Genomic DNA, 17936 nt, shown 5'->3' with positions numbered 1-17936 from the left:
CGCCAACAGCCACCGCCACACCCACATTGTGGGGAGACTGAGAGGTCAGCCTGGACCCTTCACACCTGGTCCCAGGTGAGGGGTGGGTAGGATTGGCCTAATTGCTCAAGCACGGTCTCTGAGGAGGCTCAGTCTCTGGAAACCTGGGAGGGTTGGAAAGGCGGCTCCCTCCAGAGCAGCCAGTCAGGAAGGGTGAGATGGACTGAAGTCACCTGGTGGTGTGCTGACACCACCCCCGCCCAAGGCAAAGCCAGCCAGCCCAGCGGGCACCGCTTGGTATCTGTCAGCCCTGCTCCGTCTGTCCCCTGCAAGGCCTGCCCTTGCCAGAACCAGGAGAGGCCACCTGGTGTCCCAGACAGCCAGGTTCTGTTCCAGCCCTGCACTGCCCAGCCTTGGGCAGCTCGTGGAACCTCTTTGAAGGGAGCCCTAGAAGCCACTGGTTACTGAACCCCTATGGAGAATTGAGCACCTCTTCACTTAATCCCCAACAATGTTGCAAAACAGGCCTCTCTCCCATTTTCTAGATGAGGAAGACGGAGGATTGGGGAGTTGAGATACCTGCCCCAGATCACCCACTCGCTGGTGGCCAGCACTGCCACTCAGCTCTGACCCTATTGGCTCTGTCTTTCCCACAACCTCTGCTGTGTCAAGAGCCTCAGATTCCCCTGGTTGATTGGACGGTGTTGCCTACTATTCTTGGGTTCCCCGAGTGGTGTTGGTGGTAAAGATCCTGGCTGCCAATGCAGAAGACGTAAGAGATGCGGGTGCAGTCCTTGGGTCAGGAAGATCCCCTGAAGGAGGGCGTGGCAACCTACTCCAGTATTCTTGCCTGAAGAAGCCCATGGACAGAGGAGCCTGATAGGCTATGGTCCATAGGGTCGCAAAGGATCAGATATGACTGAAGCGAGTTAGCACACACCTACCTTCTGTTCTTCACTGTGGCCAGTTTGTAGGAAACTGTTTGAAAGGGGGAGATAGCTCAGAGGTCCCTATAGCTCCGGGGCTTGGTCCAAGACCACAAAAAGCGGAGGGGAAGATTCTGAGCACTGAGAGCCGTGAAGGTAACCAGGAGTTCTACCATTCTGGATGCCTGAGGGAGCTGGCTCTTGGTCACATGCCAGGAGAAAACTAAAGGTCACTCCCCAAAGCCTCCCCTGCACCCGACCCAGGCGACACTCCCCTCCATGCTCAAGTGCCCTTCCTGTGCCTTGGCAGTTGCTCCTGGATGCTGGCGCCCACGTGGAGGGCTCTGCAGTGAACGGCGGCGAAGACAGCTATGCGGAGACGCCCCTGCAGCTGGCCTCTGCGGCCGGTAGGTGTACCGCTGCCCTGCCCAGCCAGGGTCCCTGACTGCCCTGCAGTTCCACCTGGCCCTCCTCACAGTGTCACCCTGCCTGGCTGAGCCTCACACAGAGACCCCCATGGCAAGCCTTGAAACCCCTGCTTCAGGTCACCAGGGGCTCCCCCTCACTCCATCGTCAGTGTTTCTATGGTGCTCAGTGCTCAGACAGGCCCAGCAGAGGGGCAGCGACGTGGGTGGTGGAAGCATTCCTGGCCCGTCTCTTTCAGGGAACTACGAGCTGGTCAGCTTGCTGCTTAGCCGGGGTGCCGACCCCCTCCTCAGCATGCTCGAAGCCAACGGCATGGCCTCCTCCCTCCACGAGGATATGAACTGCTTCAGCCACTCGGCCGCCCATGGCCACAGGTACCCACCTGGGGCTTCCTGCCCCGTGTTCTGTGGAGCATGAAGCAGGCTCTCAGGAGCAGAAGAGCTAGGCCTGGAGATCTTTCCAGAGATGGAGGGAAGGGGTGGATAGAGGGTAGCTGCCTACACACCAGCCAGAAAGAAGATAAGGTCTTCAGGCAGCATGTGGGCCCAGAGGGTGGAGGCCTGGAAACACGGGGTGGTGGGTGCCCAGGGAAGGCCCTCCCATTCCCCCATAAGACCCTCCACCTGCAGCCACCCAGGGCTGCCCCAGGACCCCATCCGGATGTTCCTGTGCCTGGGCTGCTTCTCCATTGCCTGCCACAGCCTGGAGCGCTAGGGGCTTCCACCCAGACTTCAACTCCACCATGAAGATGCTCCTGGCAGCTCTGCTAGAAATCACATCCTGTTCCAGGAGCGGATGGTGGACCCTGCTTTTTAGGGGCCAGGCCTGCCTGGGGGTGTGACAGGGCAGAAGTGAGACCAGAACAGCTGGTCTCACCTAACCAGAGTTAGGCTGCTCTGGGGTCAAAGGGCAACAGGGAAGAGGTGAGTAGAAGACAAAGAGGGACTCCCTTAAGGGACCTGGGTCATCCCACTGTTGCTCTGTCAACTCAGCGGGTTAACAGAGTACCCAGTGTTGCACAGCCCAGCCTCCATCACAAGGTGGGGAAGGGGTTGGGGAGGGGCAGGCAGGTCTGCCGGGAGACAGCTCTACCCCCAAGTGGCCTGGGGGCCTGCCCATGAGACACAGGATGCGACAGAAGAGCCTGGGGCTTGGAACCCCCTCTGAGTCTGCATCCCGCTCGGTGTGACATGAGCAAGATGTATTCATCACCCATGAATACTGAGGTTCCTCTCTCAGGGAGGGTTAAATGCACTGGTACATGGCAACATCAGGATTGCTGGGAGAAACATCAATAACCTCAGATATGCAGATGATACCACTCTCATGGCAGAAAGTGAAGAAGAACTAAAGAGCTTCTTGATGAAGGTGAAAGAGGAGAGTGAAAAAGCTGACTTGAAACTCAGCATTCAAAAAACTAAGATCATGGCATCCAGTCCCATCACTTTATGGCATGTAGATGGGGAAACAATGGAAACAGTGAAAGACTTTATTTTCTTGGGCTCCAAAGTCACTGTGGATGGTGACCGCAGCCATGAAATCAAAACATGCTCGCTCCATGGAAATTGTGAAAGTGCTGCACTCAATATGCCAGCAAATTTGGAAAACTCTGCAGTGGCCATAGGACTGGAAAAGGTCAGTTTTCATTCCAATGCCAAAGAATGTTCAAGCTACCACACAATGCATTCATCTCATGGCATCCCCGGAGAAGGCAATGGCACCCCACTCCAGTACTCTTGCCTGGAAAATCCCATGGATGGAGGAGCCTGGTAGGCTGCAGTCCATGGAGTTGCGAAGAGTCGGACATGACTGAGCTACTTCACTTTCCCTTTTCACTTTCATGCATTGGAGAAGGAAGTGGCAACCCACTTCAGTGTTCTTGCCTGGAGAATCCCAGGAATGGGGGAGCCTGGTGGGCTGCCGTCTATGGGGTCGCACAGAGTCGGACACAACTGAAGCAACTTAGCAGCAGCAGCACGCTAGTAAAGTAATGCTCAAAATTCTCCATGCCAGGCTTCAGCAATACGTGAACCATGAACCTCCAGATGTTCAAGGTGGATTTAGAAAAGGCAGAGGGACCATAGATCAAATTGCCAACATCCGCTGGATCATCGAAAAAAAAAGAGTTCCACAAAAACATCTACTTCTGCTTTATTAACTATGCCAAAGCCTTTGACTGTGGATCACAACAAACTGTGGAAAATTCTGAAAGAGATAGGAATATCAGACCACCTTACCTGCCTCCTGAGAAATCTGTATGCAGGTCAAGAAGCAACAGTTAGAACTGAACATTGGAAAAACAGACTGGTTCCAAAACTGGGAAAGGAGTATGTCAAGACTGTATATTATCACCCTGCTTATTTAACTTATATGCAGAGTACATCATGAGAAATGCTGGGCTGGAGGAAGCACAAGCTTCATCAAGATTGCCAGGAGAAATATCAATAACCTCAGATATGCAGATGACACTACCCTTACGGCAGAAAATGAAGAACTAAAGAGCCTCTTGATAAAAGTGAAAGAGGAGAGTGAAAAGTTGGCTTAAAGCTCAACATTGAGAAAACTAAGATCCTGGCATCCTGCCACTTCATGGCAAATAGATGGGGAAACAGTGGAAACAGTGGCTGACTTTATCTTTTTGGGCTCCAAAATCACTGCACATGGTGATTGCAGCCATGAAATTAAAAGACGCTTACTCCTTGGAAGGATAGTTATGACCAACCTAGACAGCATATTCAAAAGCAGAGGCATTACTTTGCCATCTGTCTAGCAAGGCTATGGTTTTTCCAGTAGTCATGTATGGATGTGAGAGTTGGACTATGAAGAAAGCTGAGTGCCAAAGAATTGATGCTTTTGAACTATGGTGTTGGAGAAGATTCTTTTTTTTTTTGGAGAAGATTTTGAGAGTCCCTTGGACTGCAAGGAGATCAAACCAGTCAATCCTAAAGGAAATCAATCCTGAATATTCATTGAAAGGACTGATGCCAAAACTGAAGTTCCCAATACTTTGGTCACCTGATGCAAAGAGCCGACTCATTGGAAAGATGCTGGGAAAGATAAAAGTCAGGAGGAGAAGGGGACAACAGAGGAAAAGATGGTTAGATGGCATCACCAACTCGATGGACATGAGTTTGAGCAAGCTCCTAGAGGTGATGAAGGAAGGACAGAGAAGCCTGGCGTGCTGCAGTCCATGGGGTCGCAAAGACTTGGACACAACTGAGCCACTGAACAACAGCGTGGGAATATGCAAGTCAGCTGCTATTAGGATGATTGTTGTGTATCAGGCTCTGCATGTGATGTCACTTGAGCCTCACATTAACTGGGAGAGGACGATACTGACTCCCCATGCTACACTGACAGACCCATCAGGGCTCAGAGAGGTAGAACGACCTGTCAGATCGCACAGGATGGCAGAGCCTGCTTGGCCCCAGAGCTCATGACTTCTCAGCAGTACCCGGATGGCAGAAGGGAGAGGTCTTCTGCACCTTTCCCTGACTCACCTGGGGGCCCAGCCTGCCTGGGAAGGGAAGACCACGAGCCCTTTTTGCCCGCAGACACCCCGTAGTTGGCCCGTCTGGGCCACAGGACGCTGAAAGGCAGCTCGGCAGGCACCATCCATGGCGGGAGCCTTGGACATCGCCCTTCTTTGTCCCTTTCCCTGCAGGAACGTCCTGAGGAAGCTCCTGACGCAGCCACAGCAGGCCAAAGCGGACGTGCTGTCCCTGGAGGAGATCCTGGCTGAGGGCGTGGAAGACAGTGATGCGTCCAGCCAGGGCAGCGGCAGCGAGGGGCCCATGCGACTGAGCCGGACACGCACCAAGGCCCTCCAGGAGGCCATGTACTACAGCGCAGAGCACGGCTACGTGGACATCACCATGGAGCTGAGGGCGCTGGGTGAGGCCACGTGGTGTGCGTGTACAGACACAGGCACACACAGAGACACACACACACATGCTGTGCTGCTCCTCAGTGTGCATGCACGCACGCGCACACCACACACACACACACACACACACACACATGAGAGGGCCAGGCCCACAGGCCACAGGCCAGGAGGCAGTGGAGTGCAGGGAGGGCCTCCGTCCTCTCAGACCAAGATAGGTGGTGCCCTGAGCCTCAGATAGTCCTCAGTGGGGACATATCAAAAGCCTCACCCAGCCTTGTGACCTCAGGGCCCCCAGCTTCCCTGGTCGAGGCCTGGGCATGTGGGAGCGTCTAGAGCACCAGGAGTCCACATTTCTGGTCAGTGAGATGCTCTCCAGTCCATCAGCCCGCCTCCCCCCTTCCTTGGCCTGCAAGCTTGCAGACTTCTTTCCTCCCAGGCGGCTGGTCAGACAGACCTGGGGGAGATCCCAGCCCTGCCACGTTCCCTAGTGCTCCTCCCCTACGGATGTGAAGTCGTCACACACAGCACAGGGCCCGGCGCCCACTAACCATGGGCGTTCAGTGCATGACGACAGCATCGCTCCTCTCCCTGGGGGCCATGACACATGAACACCCAGCGCTGGGCCAAGGAAGCGGGAGCCACATGGCCCTCTGGGGGCGGGCCAGCCTCAGTGCTCTTCCCTATGAAATGGGAATATCACTCCTGCACACAGTCAGTAAACCAGGGATGCTACCCTTGGCACCATGTCCCCAGGGAATGCCATCAGACCTTTTTAAATCCACAGTGAGGCTGGGGAGTAAGAAGCAATCTCTAATTACTGGAAACATCGCTAGTTTTTGTCATGACCTTTACAGAGCAGTTTGGATTACTCTGCGGCCCCAGTGACACACTCCAGGGAGCTGGTAAACAGTAATTACATGGCACTGCATGTGAACAGACACACCAGGGAGCCAGGCGCTGGGAAAAGCCCTCAGTGACAGAACAGGGTTCATTTCAGGCTTCTAGACAGGCATGGGGTCCTCTTGTCCCCAAGCGCCCTGCATATCCTCCGGGTGTTCGAGTCTCTGGGGCCACCCCTCCTAATTATAATGGTTCCTCCCCAGTAGGTAATTCCAGGGCCTGACAAGCCAGTGGGGCCAGTGTGGGTGCTGGGCCTGCACTTGAAGGCTCCCAGGCTGAGCTGTGGATATTCAGAGCTCAGGCTCCCTGCACTTGGCCTGAAGCCATTCCTCCACTTCATCTGATGGGAACTTTGAGACCATTTTATGTCTCAGGGAGGCCTGTCAGGGTGAACGAATGCTTTCCTTACTGGCTGCGCTGAGCTGCAGAGAGGGAGTGCCTGCCATGCATCAGGTGCATTGGCCTGCCAGAAAGGGGGCTGTCATGAGGTGGGCTCAGTGGTCCCTTTGGGGAGCGCTCTGCCCGGGGGGTGACTGCCCTACCCCTTCCCGGCCCAGGCGTCCCCTGGAAGCTGCATGTCTGGATCGAGTCTCTGAGGACGTCCTTCTCCCAGTCTCGGTACTCGGTGGTGCAGAGCCTCCTGCGGGATTTCAGCTCCATCAAGGAGGAGGAGTACAACGAGGAGCTGGTGACCGAGGGCTTGCCACTCATGTTTGACATCCTCAAGACCAGCAAGGTGAGACAGCCCCGGAGGCCCCAACAGCCCACAGGACAGACCTGGAGACTGACACACAGGCAGACAGACCACAGGATGCAGACAGACCACAGGACGGACCTGGAGACTGGCACACAGGCAGATAGACCGCAGGACGCAGACAGACCACAGGATAGACCTGGAGACTGACACACAGGCAGACAGACCACAGGACGCAGACAGACCACAGGACGGACCCGGAAACTGACACACAGGCAGACAGACTTAGGGACAGCCCCCTCACAGGGACAGAAGGACACAGGCACCCTGTAGGTGGAAGTCCAGCCCTCGCCCGGACCCACGTTGCCTGACTGCAGAGGCTGGGGGTCTGTCTTGGGGGGAGCCTGGCCAAGAAAGCAATCAGGGGAGTCGGTGTGGAAGGACCGGGCCTGCCTCGCCAGACCAGATCCAGGTGGAATGAAGGGCAGTGCTTCGCTGATCCTGGCCTGGACTTTTGAAGCTGGCCTGGCATACCTGGAGCTGTAAACACACGGCCTCCAGATGGGGGTCCAGCTGACAGCCCTCCCTGCCTCTCCCCCCACAGAACGACTCGGTCACACAGCAGCTAGCGGCCATCTTCATGCACTGCTATGGCAGCAGCCCCATCCCCCGCATCCCTGAGCTCCGCAAGACGCTGCCGGCCAGGCTCGGTGAGGCCTCCCCACCTCCTCTCCCCTCCCTCTCATCTCTGTCCTCCTTCCCCCTCCCAAGTGCCTGGGTGGCGGGCGCCTCCATCATCCCCTTCTCCTTCCCCCCGTGACAGATCCTCACTTTTTGAACAACAAGGAGATGTCAGATGTGACCTTCCTCGTGGAAGGAAAGCTGTTTTATGCACATAAAGTCCTGCTGGTGACGGCTTCTAACAGGTAGGCAGCCCAGATAACGAATTCTCTGCTCCCCTGGGAAGCGGAGTGGTGGGGGGTGCAGCTTCATTTAGATATGAGGTGACGGGCAGGCTGGAGAAGAGCCTCTACCCTAGAGAGAGTGGTCATAGAGCAGGGGACCCCCCCACACCCACAGGGGATAGAGGGACAGTCAAGAGGGGACCCAGAGTTCTCCAAGAGGAGCTGAGTCGTTCTGGTCAAGCCATTGCTTTTGATGATTAGAAATCATGAGTGTTCTAACATGAAGGTTGGTTTTCCAGCCACAGGTGTTACGGTCACTAAGCTAGAGGGCAGCTGGGACAGGTCAGGGCTCAGCCCAGCCGTCTGTCAGCCTAGGACGATGTAAAACGTCACTTGCCCAGAATTCTTTTGCGAGCACAGCAGTGATTTTTAAAATGCTCCTGTCCCCTGGTGACCGGTCAGGCGATGGATGGGGCCTTTGCCACACGGTGATGGAATAAAAGTCACGTTCAAGCCCCTCCTTGTCTCATCTCCTTGGCTCCAGGTTCAAGACGCTGATGACCAATAAATCAGAGCAAGATGGCGATGGCAGCAAAACCATCGAGATCGGCGACATGAAGTACCACATTTTCCAGGTGTGTGTACCTCAGGGCTGAGGGCTTTTCTAGGGGTGCCCCTCCCCCCCAGGCCCCCGACCCTGGCTGGTCCATCTGGGTGGGGTCAGCTGTGAGTCAGTCATAGTCTTCCCCTCCATCCCTAATGCCTTCTGTGTTTTGCTGACTCAGTGGTCAGGTTGGAGCATCTAGGCTTTTTCCAGCCAGGGTAGCCTTTCCCTTGTGAGTTTGCAGCTTCAGAGTCTGTTTCATGGGCCCTGAGCTCTAACCACTGGGTGAGGGGTCTGGGCAGCCTGATGGGCATGTAAAGACAGGTGCACACCACACATGCAACTTGTGAGCCCTTGTCCTAAGTGAGCTCCCAGTGCACAGACTTGCCTGAGCACTTGTTGGGAATGCAGAGCCTCAGGCCCCATGCCAGGACTCCCCACAGTTTAACAAAACCCCAGGTGGGTGGAGAGTGGCGTGCACGTGCACCGGTGTGGGCCCATCACTCCTTCCCGGCATCAGACCCTAGCTGCGCTGGCTAAGCAGAAAGAGCCACGGGGAGCCCATCCTGGTCGTGAGAGATCATCAAGGTCAGGACTTGAACATCAGAGGTTGCGTGATGGACGCTCCACAGGCTGGCTGCCAGGAGTGGCAGGCGAGGTCTGGAAGGGACTGGCTGGGGTCTAAGCTGATCCCCAGTGGGGAGCTCCTTTCTAGAAAGTGGTCTTCAGGCTGTAGGGGTGACCCTTAGGGGCTGAGACGGAGGCTAAGAGGCAGCTGGTATGTGAGCCCAGGACCTGGCCTTGCCCGGGACAGGCTTGTACCTAATGGGGAGATCACAGCCTCACAGAAGCATGAGGGCCACCATCTAAAAGGGTTTAGTCCCTCTCTCTTGTTCCCAGCAGTCATCTGTGTAGCATTTAGTCACTTATGGGTACCATGGAGGCAGTGGTAAACAGGACAGGGACCCTGGCCTCCAGGAGACAGGATTATGAACGAATGTGACTGGGAGTGGTGGGGGAGGCGCCAGCAGTGCAGGAAGGGGCGCTGAAGCTGCGGAGGAGGAAATTTCCTGGGGACCAGGGTAGTCAGCCAGGTATCGGGAGCTCCAGGTAGACAGCAATGCATGCAGAGACCACGACCACCAGAGACCACACCCTGTTCAGGAAATGCTCTCTGGCCAAGTCGTGGCAGCCATTCAGAAGAACATCCAGAAATGAGGCTGAGGCTGCCCCCAAGGAGCCATCGCATGAAGGGCTTGCGCTTTAACCCAAGGATAGTTAGAAGCTGCTATGAGGTCGCCACCATCGCTGACACTTAGCCAGGCATGGTTCTGAGTGCATTTATCAGTCACAGCACAGCCCAGGGAGGTGCACACATGTTATTATCCCCCTTGGTCCATGAGGTGTCGCAGGCACAGAGACGTTCAATAAGTTGTCCAAGGTTACGCAGCTGGGAGGTGATAGAGCCAGGGTTCAATCTTAGGACGTGTGGAATGGTCCAGTTTGCGTGACCTCGTGCACTCTGGAGGGTGAGGGGACGATGGGCAGGACTGCAGCCAGGGGAGCAGGTGAGAAATCCAGCTGAGTGATGATGGCGACTGGTAGAGGCAGCAGGGTAGAGGGCTGTGGATGAGGGGAGAATGGGGACTTGGCGGCAACTGATGACAGGCCTTGGAGGAGGCCCAGGGTCGGGCGTAGGGTGTCTCCCCTCCCCTCTTCCCATCCCTTGAGCCAAACTCCCTGGGGAGGGGAGCAACTCTAGAAAGTTGCTTGGCTAAGAAGCCCAAAGTCCAGGTGAGTTGGAGCGTGAGGTGGGGTCACGACCCGACCCAGGAGGCAGATCTGAGAAGGGCAGAGGGGACTGGGCGGGAGGTGGGGTGAGGGTGCACGTGTGACAAGGGTGACCCCCCCCCCCCCCCCCCCCCCGCCATCGAGGCTGCACGTGCTCAGCAGGGGCTGACGCCCGAGGCCGGAGAGGCCATCGAGGCTGCACGTGCTCAGCAGGGGCTGACGCCCGAGGCCGGAGAGGCTGGGCAGCCCTTGACGACTTCTCAGGGTTGTCACGGGGTAAACAGAGACAACAGGTCTAACCTCAGGGCACACGTGGGCCTGGGGCGTGTTAGCCACTGGCCTGGCCCTGTGGGTTCTCTGGGAACAAAGCTCTGCCATCCTGCAGGGTTCGGGGCGGGCTGTGGGGCGGGGGGGCGGGCAGGAGAGGGGGGCGGCGGCGTGCGGCTGAAGCCATCGATCCAGGTCCGAGGCCTCCTAAAAAAGCCTAAGTTTCAGAGCAGCCCCCAGACATCTCCTTGGCTCTCACAACACAAAGAGAACCTGAGATCTTTGTTTTCTAAAACAGGAAACAGAGGCCCAAGGAGATCTAAGCAATACTGTTTCTAATAGAAAGATAATACTGGGCACAGAGGTTATGTAAAATTGCTTAATAGATGAAGAAAAAAGAAACAGGTGAAATTAATTTTATTCTTATTTAACTTAATGTAGCCAAAATGTTTTATTCTTTTCACACTAAGTGTTTGCAATGCAGTTTTGACACAGCACATATTAATTCAGAGCAGCCATGTTTCAAATGCTCAAAAGTCACAGGTAGCCAGTGGCTGTGATTAGACATCACAGGTGTAGACGCTTGCCAGGGTCACTGCCGACTAAACCTAGGCCTTTGGGGGATAGCCCTGCCGTTCTGATGTGGCTCTTGGCCCCGGTCCTGGCCCTGCAGTACTGGGGGCCTTCCTGTGGTCATGCTCCTGGTGACCCACTCTGGGCAGAAGGAAGCGAGGCCATCCCTGCAGCTGGTCCTGCCTGGGGCCCCCCTGGGAGCAGCCCTTTGCCCGCTCCAGCCCTGCAGGCTGCCTGCTTTGAATGACCCACATCCTGCCTGGGAGCTGCGGGGCTGTGGGAAATTAATGTCCGCAGCTGCCTGCTAGCAGCCCGGTTCCCCCAGCGAGGCTCCAAGAGGGCGATTCTGGTCCCACTTCTGTGGGCTCATCTGCATTCAGGTGCCTCAGGGAGATCCACAGGCCACGAGAGCTGGGCCTGGCCCAGACCAGCTCCAAAAGCAGCAGGAAGCCTCTTCTAGGCCAGGAAGAGAAGCCACAGGCTGGGCCCCTTCTCACCTCGGGGCTGCCCTGAGGCTAACACCTAGGAAAGAATCCCTGGAGATGGGAGCCGCCCCCCTCCCAGTCCTGGGCACTCAACTCCCAGGGTGGGGGATGGCGGAGGAAGCCAGACGTGGGCCCGCCCGAGGCACACACTGCCTGGAGTACGGGGACACAGGTACATCCGTGTAACTGTAAGATCTCCACCTGAGCTCCAGCAGGGGCTGTGCAAGACCTCTGGGAGCCCGCGCTCCTCTGAGGGGAGGGGGCGGGCTGATGCCTCCTGGACAGGCCTCTTCCCTCCCCGCCCTGCCCCAGCGTGGGCTCCTTTCCTCTAGACCCTCTGGTGCCCCTTCCAGCCTCGGGGCCAGTCCTAACAGAGCCCGACTGTGCCGGCTGGAGCTGTGTTTACTTATACCCTTGCCAGCTCCTTGCTGGGGCCGTTTCTTCAGCCAACCAGGGAGAATCATTTTTCTTTTTCCAGCTGGAAACTCCCCAGTCTCCAGCATGATGGCAGAGCTTGTAAGTCAGACCTCAGCAGAACTAAACATAGCCCCTTCCCCAGGCCACCTCATGTCGTGCCGCAGGGCCGCCGGGGTCGGCAAGGTGACCTCTGGGCCAGGTCCCGGGCCTCAGCGCTGCACTGGCTTCCAGGAGGAGGTCGGGATCTGGCTAGCACTGATGGGGAGGTCAGGACTCAGGATTCTGCGGGTAGACAGTCTCCCCCTCAGAGCCCCACGTTTAGAATTTCGGTAAGAAGAGAAAATGAGTCATGAGGTGTCTGGTGTGCTGGAAGGGTTCTGAGGAGGCGGGTCAGCCTCATCAGCCTCCCTGCCTGGCCTCAGTTTCCCCAGCTGTGAAGAGTATCCGCCCTCCTGGGCTCACAGGGCTGTTGTGAGGATTGAAGCAAAGCCATTCTGTTGAAAGCAGCTTGCCATACGCATTCCAGGGGAAGCACAAAAATACCTGACAAGAGTCGGGCGGTGTGCAGACACTGGCACAGAGAGGTCATGGGGCACTGAGGGCCAGGCAGCGGCTGGAGCAGCGCTCAGCGTCAGGGGGCACTGAGGGGCTGGGAGCGGCACTCCAGGGGCGCTGGGTGGGGACATTGGTGCTGTGGGTCCACCTGGCACTCACATGGGGCCTTTTTCCTGCAGATGATGATGCAGTATCTGTACTACGGGGGAACGGAATCCATGGACATCCCTACCAGTGACATCCTCGAGGTGAGGACCTGGCCTGTCAGGGAGAGGAGCGGGGAGCCCCTGAGCCCATCTACCATGCCTGTGCCCAGCAGAGACATCTGCCAGGTCTCACCCACCCTACTCTCAGAAACACAGCATTGGAGACATGAGGAGGGAAGGAAGGGGTCCTCTGCAAGGACCCCCTGCTTCCCTGCAGGTCCTCGCTCTTCTGAGCGCATGGGAAATGGTGCGCCTGTGGAACCCAACCTCCCAGGTGACACCTCAGGGTTAGAAGGGCCACCCCTGAGGATGGAAAGCCCGGGAGGATCAGAAGGCAGCAGGTATCCCCCCTACCTTACCAGGTTACTGCTTAGAGAACGGACCTGCTGCTGGCCACGCGCCTGGCTACAAGGTCGTGCAGATGAGCAGGCAGCTCGTAGTTGAAGGCCTCGAGACATGAGAAATTCCAACCAGTGTGTGTCACCTATAGGATACCTCCCAAGGTGTCCTAGCAAATACCTAGATGGCCTGGGGTAGAAATAAATCAAGGCCATCGGACTTAACTGGCAGGTGGGCAGGGAGGGTCCTGGGGGTCAGGGGCTCTCTGTTCCGTGATGCTGGGGCCACGGGCCTGGCCCCGCTCCCCTACGGCCTGTCTTCCTCCCACCAGCTATTGTCAGCTGCCAGCCTGTTCCAGCTGGACGCCCTGCAGCGGCATTGTGAGATCCTGGGCTCCCAGACCCTGAGCGTGGACAGCGCGGTGAACACCTACAAGTATGCCAAGGTGAGGGCCGCCACTGCCGCCCCCGCCCCCCATCACTCACCCTGCTGTGCCCTGGAAGCTTTGAAGGACAGTGTCACCCTCTCTGTGGCCTGAGGTCATGGCCGCCCAGTAGGGCGGCCCCGCAGCTGGGGAGCTGAGCTCTGAGCCGGGTGGACCCCAGGTCCCATGCCAGCTGTGCCACACTGGGCAGTGAGACCTAGGGCAGCAAAGAGCAGAGCCCCTCCAAGTCAGATCAGTTTTCAACAGTACTCGAGTTTCTCCCCAGCTTGGTCCTCCTTAGTCTTCCTCCTTGCAGCAGATGCCACGGTCACCTCCCACACCCGCAATGCATCAGCCACCCCTCCCCGTCCCGCTACCTCCACTCTCCCTGCTCTTGGACGATCGCATTGGCCTGGCCTCCAACACTTCCTGGCTTTCGCCCTGCAGTCCACAAGGCTCTTTGAAAAGTGTGAAGACCCTACCACTCCCCTACTGAAACTCTTCAAAGGTTTCCCACTGCAAAGTAAAGACCCAGCCCTTATCTGTCACCCCTTACGAGGCCCCCAGGACCCTCTCCCATCTCCCCTTCTGATGCTTCCCTCTCCCTTTACCCGGCCACATGGCCCCCATCTCTTTCTCGTTTCCACCCCAGGAATGCTGCAGTCCCCCAGCAAGTCTCCTCCCCCAGCTGCCCCCAAGTCACACACCTCTCTGCCCCTTCGCCCCTCACTGCCTCAGAGCACTGACTGCTGTCCATGGTCACCTGGCCTGGTTGGTTCCTTGGCTTCTCTTGTCCCCCTGATCTGGAACATCAGCTCTGAGAGAGCCTCACGGACCTGGGCCTCAGGGCCTGCACCCGGTGCCTGGCCCAGAGAGGGCACTCAGCGTTCAGTGAGCCTTTACCACATGAACACTCCTGTGCTGGGCCTTATGCTGCACATCCCACCGTGGACAGCCCCTGCCCTTAGGGAGGGAGCTTCCAATCCCATGGGGATGACGACCGCCCCTCAACAAGCCATCACCAGCAGGACCCAGGCCGAGAACAAGATGCCAGGATGTTCCTGGTGGCACAGCTGGGATTTGAACCCAGATCAGTCTAACCTGTGGAGATGCAGAGATGGAGAAAGCAATGGCACCCCACTCCAGTACTCTTGCCTAGAAAATCCCATGGACGGAGGAGCCTGGTAGGCTGCAGTCCATGGGGTCGCTAAGAGTCAGACCTGATTGAGCGACTTAACTTTTCACTTTCATACATTGGAGAAGGAAATGGCAACCCACTCCAGTGTTCTTGCCTGGAGAATCCCAGGGACAGGGGAGCCTGGTGGGCTGCCGTCTATGGGGTCACACAGAGTCGGACACGACTGAAGTGACTTAGCAGCAGCAGCAAGGTGCAGAGATAGGGCCTGGCTGCCTCCCTGGGTCTGGGGCTTGAAGGTGGACCTTTGCCCATGAGGACTGCTTGGGGGCAGTTTTGGGCAGGGCTGTGCTGAAGCTGTGGGTCTCACCCCTCTCCCTGCCCCCACAGATCCACAACGCCCCCGAACTGGCCCTGTTCTGCGAGGGCTTCTTCCTCAAGCACATGAAGGCCCTGCTGGAGCAGGACTCCTTCCGGCAGCTCATCTACGGCCGCAGCAGCAAAGTGCAGGGCCTGGACCCGCTGCAGGACCTGCAGAGCACCCTGGCCGAGCGCGTGCACTCGCTCTACGTCACCTCTCGGGTGTGACGTGTGGGGGCGGCTGGCTCTGCCACTAGGCCTCCCGGCGGGAAGAAAGGCTGGGAGCTTCCTGGGGGTGTCTGGGTCAGCACAGAGCCAGCACCGGTGGACATGCTGGGGCCCTGCTGGGCTGAGACTGGTTACCGGCACTCTTGGAGCCAGACTCGGGCAGGCCCAGAGCCTAACCATTTGCTCGACCAGGGATGAGCCAAGGGCAGGTGTGGCCACAAGTGGCCCTTCCCCACACCTGCCGCCTGCTTGCACCGGAGGGCTGCCGTGCACTCCCTCGTGTGCCCCTCCCGGAGGCCCGCGCTGATCCCGCTCTGCTCTGCACAGCTTCTCGTCATGCCCTCCAGGCTCTAACCAGCCCACTCCCAGGGCCTTGGGCAGCTCAGACTGTCCTAAGTGGGGCTTCTGGGGGGTGTGGGCATTCTTAGGAATGTAGAGAGCGTATGTTCTATCTAGGCCCCAGGCCGTTTCAGTCAAAAGCTGGTGTTTGTTTTTCTCTCAGTGTCACGTCAGACACTGAACTTAAGGCTGTGCCTTTGAAAGACCTGATGTGGCTTCCAGGGGGCCTGGGGATCCTGCGAAGAGGGTCATTTTCAGTCTATTTCCTTGGTGTCCAGGCTCCTTTGGGCAGAGGGACCGCCGGCCTGCTCAGTGAGTAGTAGAGAAGGCGGTTAGCTCCCCCCGCCAGCGCCTTCAAAGCTTTTGGTCTGAGCCAAGGGTGGCATGGGCAGCGTGGAGGAGCCTGGTGGCCTCCGCTTGTGTTGCTGCTGCTGTTTTCAGGGGCCAGTGTAAAGGGGATGATTCTGAAATCCCAAGCCTAGAATTAGGCAGAGCCCTAAACATCCCGCCAGTCCAGTCTCTCCAGTGAAAGAGTCCTTTAACTTGGACTAGGGAGCAGGGCCCAGACTTCCCATTGGGAACTGCGGGTCTTGGGGAACTTAAAGGTCGGGGCTTTGGTAGACGGGAAGGACTGGGAGAAGAGGTCCTCCTTCTTCCCTGCTACCTGCCCCTGCCATCCTGTAGGCTCCAGGCTCTCCGGGGTGGGGACGCATCGCTGGGCCTGGACCCTCATCGTATTTATGTACCAGACATCCGAGGCGTCTTCCGGAACAGCTTGTGCCGGATGTCCCCTTTGGCTGTCTGGCCGTACCTTAGAAACTATTTATTCACCAGAAGCCCCAGGCACTTTAGGAGGTGTCCTTTCAGTCACCTTGAAAAACCCTGGGGGTTTACAACCCTGGAAAATATTTTCAACTAGCTGCTTGAGCTGGATGTACAAAGGAATAGGTGTTATTTTATTGCTGTAATATTGTATGATACTGTAACTATACATTAATGTTGTCACTTATTGTAAATGTACTATGGTTTTATTAACAATAAACACTTGTTAACAATGACCTTGGCCTCATGACTCCTTATAGAGGGTTACCCAAAGTTCAGAGCTAGGGAGGAGCCCTAAGGACCAGGAAGAGAACCCAGAGCTGATTCCCTGTTACCTGAGACACCTGTGTCTCAGAGGGAACAAAGCCTCTCCCGGAAGCTGTGCTTGGCCAGCCGCTAACCCCTGCCCTGCCCCTCCCAGGACCTGAGCCTGGATCCAACCCTCACTGGGCCCGAGTCTTCCTGTTCTGTCAAATGGGGTAGGTGTGTTCCCATTCGTTAAGTACTTACATGGCGCTGAGCTGGACTGGAAGGACGGGAGCCCAATGCCAGGAAAAAGCTGTCAGATTTTGGGGACATCCGGACATCTAGTTCACAGAACTAGAACAAATAATCCTACAATTTATACTGGAACCACAAAAGACCCAGAATTGCCAAAGCAATCCTGCAAAAAAAGAAAGCAGGAGGCAAAACTTTCCCAGACTTCAGACAATACTACAAAGCCACAGTAATCAAAACAGCACAGCACTGGCACTTATCATATAAACAGACATATTAATCAGTGGAACAGAAGAGAGAACGCAAACAAACCCACTTACCTATGGTCAGTTAATCTTCGTCAAAGGAGGCAGGAATAATGGAAAAAAGAAAAGTGGAAAAATGATAGTCTCTTCACCAAGTGGTGGTGGGAAAGCTGGACAACCACATGTAAATCAATAAAGTTAGATCACTCCCTTCCAACATACACAAAAAATCAAAGTGCCTTAAAGACTTAAATATAAGACATAACACCATAAAACTCCTAGACAAAAACATAAGCAAACTATTCTCTGACATAAATCATACCAATGTTTTCTTAGGTCAGTTTCCCAAGGCAATAGAAATAAAAGCAAAAACAAACAGGACCTAATCAAACTTATAGGCTTTTGTAAAGCAAAGGAAACCATTAACAAAAAGACAACCTACAGACTGGGAGAAAAATTATTTGCAAATGAAACTGACAAGGGCTTAATTTCCAAAATACAGAAAGAGCTGTCACAGCTCAACATCAAAACAAAAGCAAAAAAACCCACTCAAAAAATGAGTAAGACCTAAAGAGACATTTCTCTAAAGAAGACATAGGCACAAGAAAAGATGCTCATCATCACTAATTAGCGAAATGCAAATCAAAACTATAATGAGGTACCACCTCACCCCAGTTAGAATGACCATCAAAAAGTCTACAAATAAATGCTGGACAGGATATGAAGAAAAGGGAAGTCTCCTACACTGTCGGTAGCAATGTAAGTTGGTGCAATCACGATGGAAAACAGTATGGAGTTCCTCAAAAAATTAGAGAGAGTTGCCATATGACCCAGCAATCCCACTCCTGGGCATACATCCAGACAAAACTTTAATTTGAAAAGGTACTTTCAGGCCCACGTTCACAGCAGCATTGTTTACAACAGCCAAGACA

The 17936-nt window shown here is 55.8% G+C and overlaps 1 protein-coding gene across 2 annotated transcripts in view; it reads left to right on the top strand.

The window, feature by feature from the left end:
• ABTB2 (ankyrin repeat and BTB domain containing 2) overlaps positions 1 to 16497 on the top strand; it is a 186155-nt gene extending 169658 nt beyond the window's left edge. For both annotated transcript variants that reach the window (XM_003587004.6, XM_059875160.1), the window contains 10 exons: positions 1216 to 1312; positions 1570 to 1705; positions 4996 to 5225; positions 6675 to 6853; positions 7416 to 7521; positions 7635 to 7737; positions 8261 to 8351; positions 12588 to 12656; positions 13285 to 13398; positions 14903 to 16497. In XM_003587004.6, coding sequence (XP_003587052.4) covers positions 1216 to 1312; positions 1570 to 1705; positions 4996 to 5225; positions 6675 to 6853; positions 7416 to 7521; positions 7635 to 7737; positions 8261 to 8351; positions 12588 to 12656; positions 13285 to 13398; positions 14903 to 15100 — 1323 coding nt within the window. In that variant the 3' untranslated portion in view covers positions 15101 to 16497. The remainder of the gene's footprint in view (positions 1 to 1215; positions 1313 to 1569; positions 1706 to 4995; positions 5226 to 6674; positions 6854 to 7415; positions 7522 to 7634; positions 7738 to 8260; positions 8352 to 12587; positions 12657 to 13284; positions 13399 to 14902) is intronic.
• Positions 16498 to 17936: the final 1439 nt, after the last annotated feature.

The sequence above is a fragment of the Bos taurus genome, chromosome 15 (assembly GCF_002263795.3).
Source record: "Bos taurus isolate L1 Dominette 01449 registration number 42190680 breed Hereford chromosome 15, ARS-UCD2.0, whole genome shotgun sequence".
Classification (NCBI taxonomy): domain Eukaryota; kingdom Metazoa; phylum Chordata; class Mammalia; order Artiodactyla; family Bovidae; genus Bos; species Bos taurus.
The sequence above is the reverse complement of the archived record's forward strand: the minus strand, read 5'-3'. Positions and strand labels throughout refer to the sequence as shown.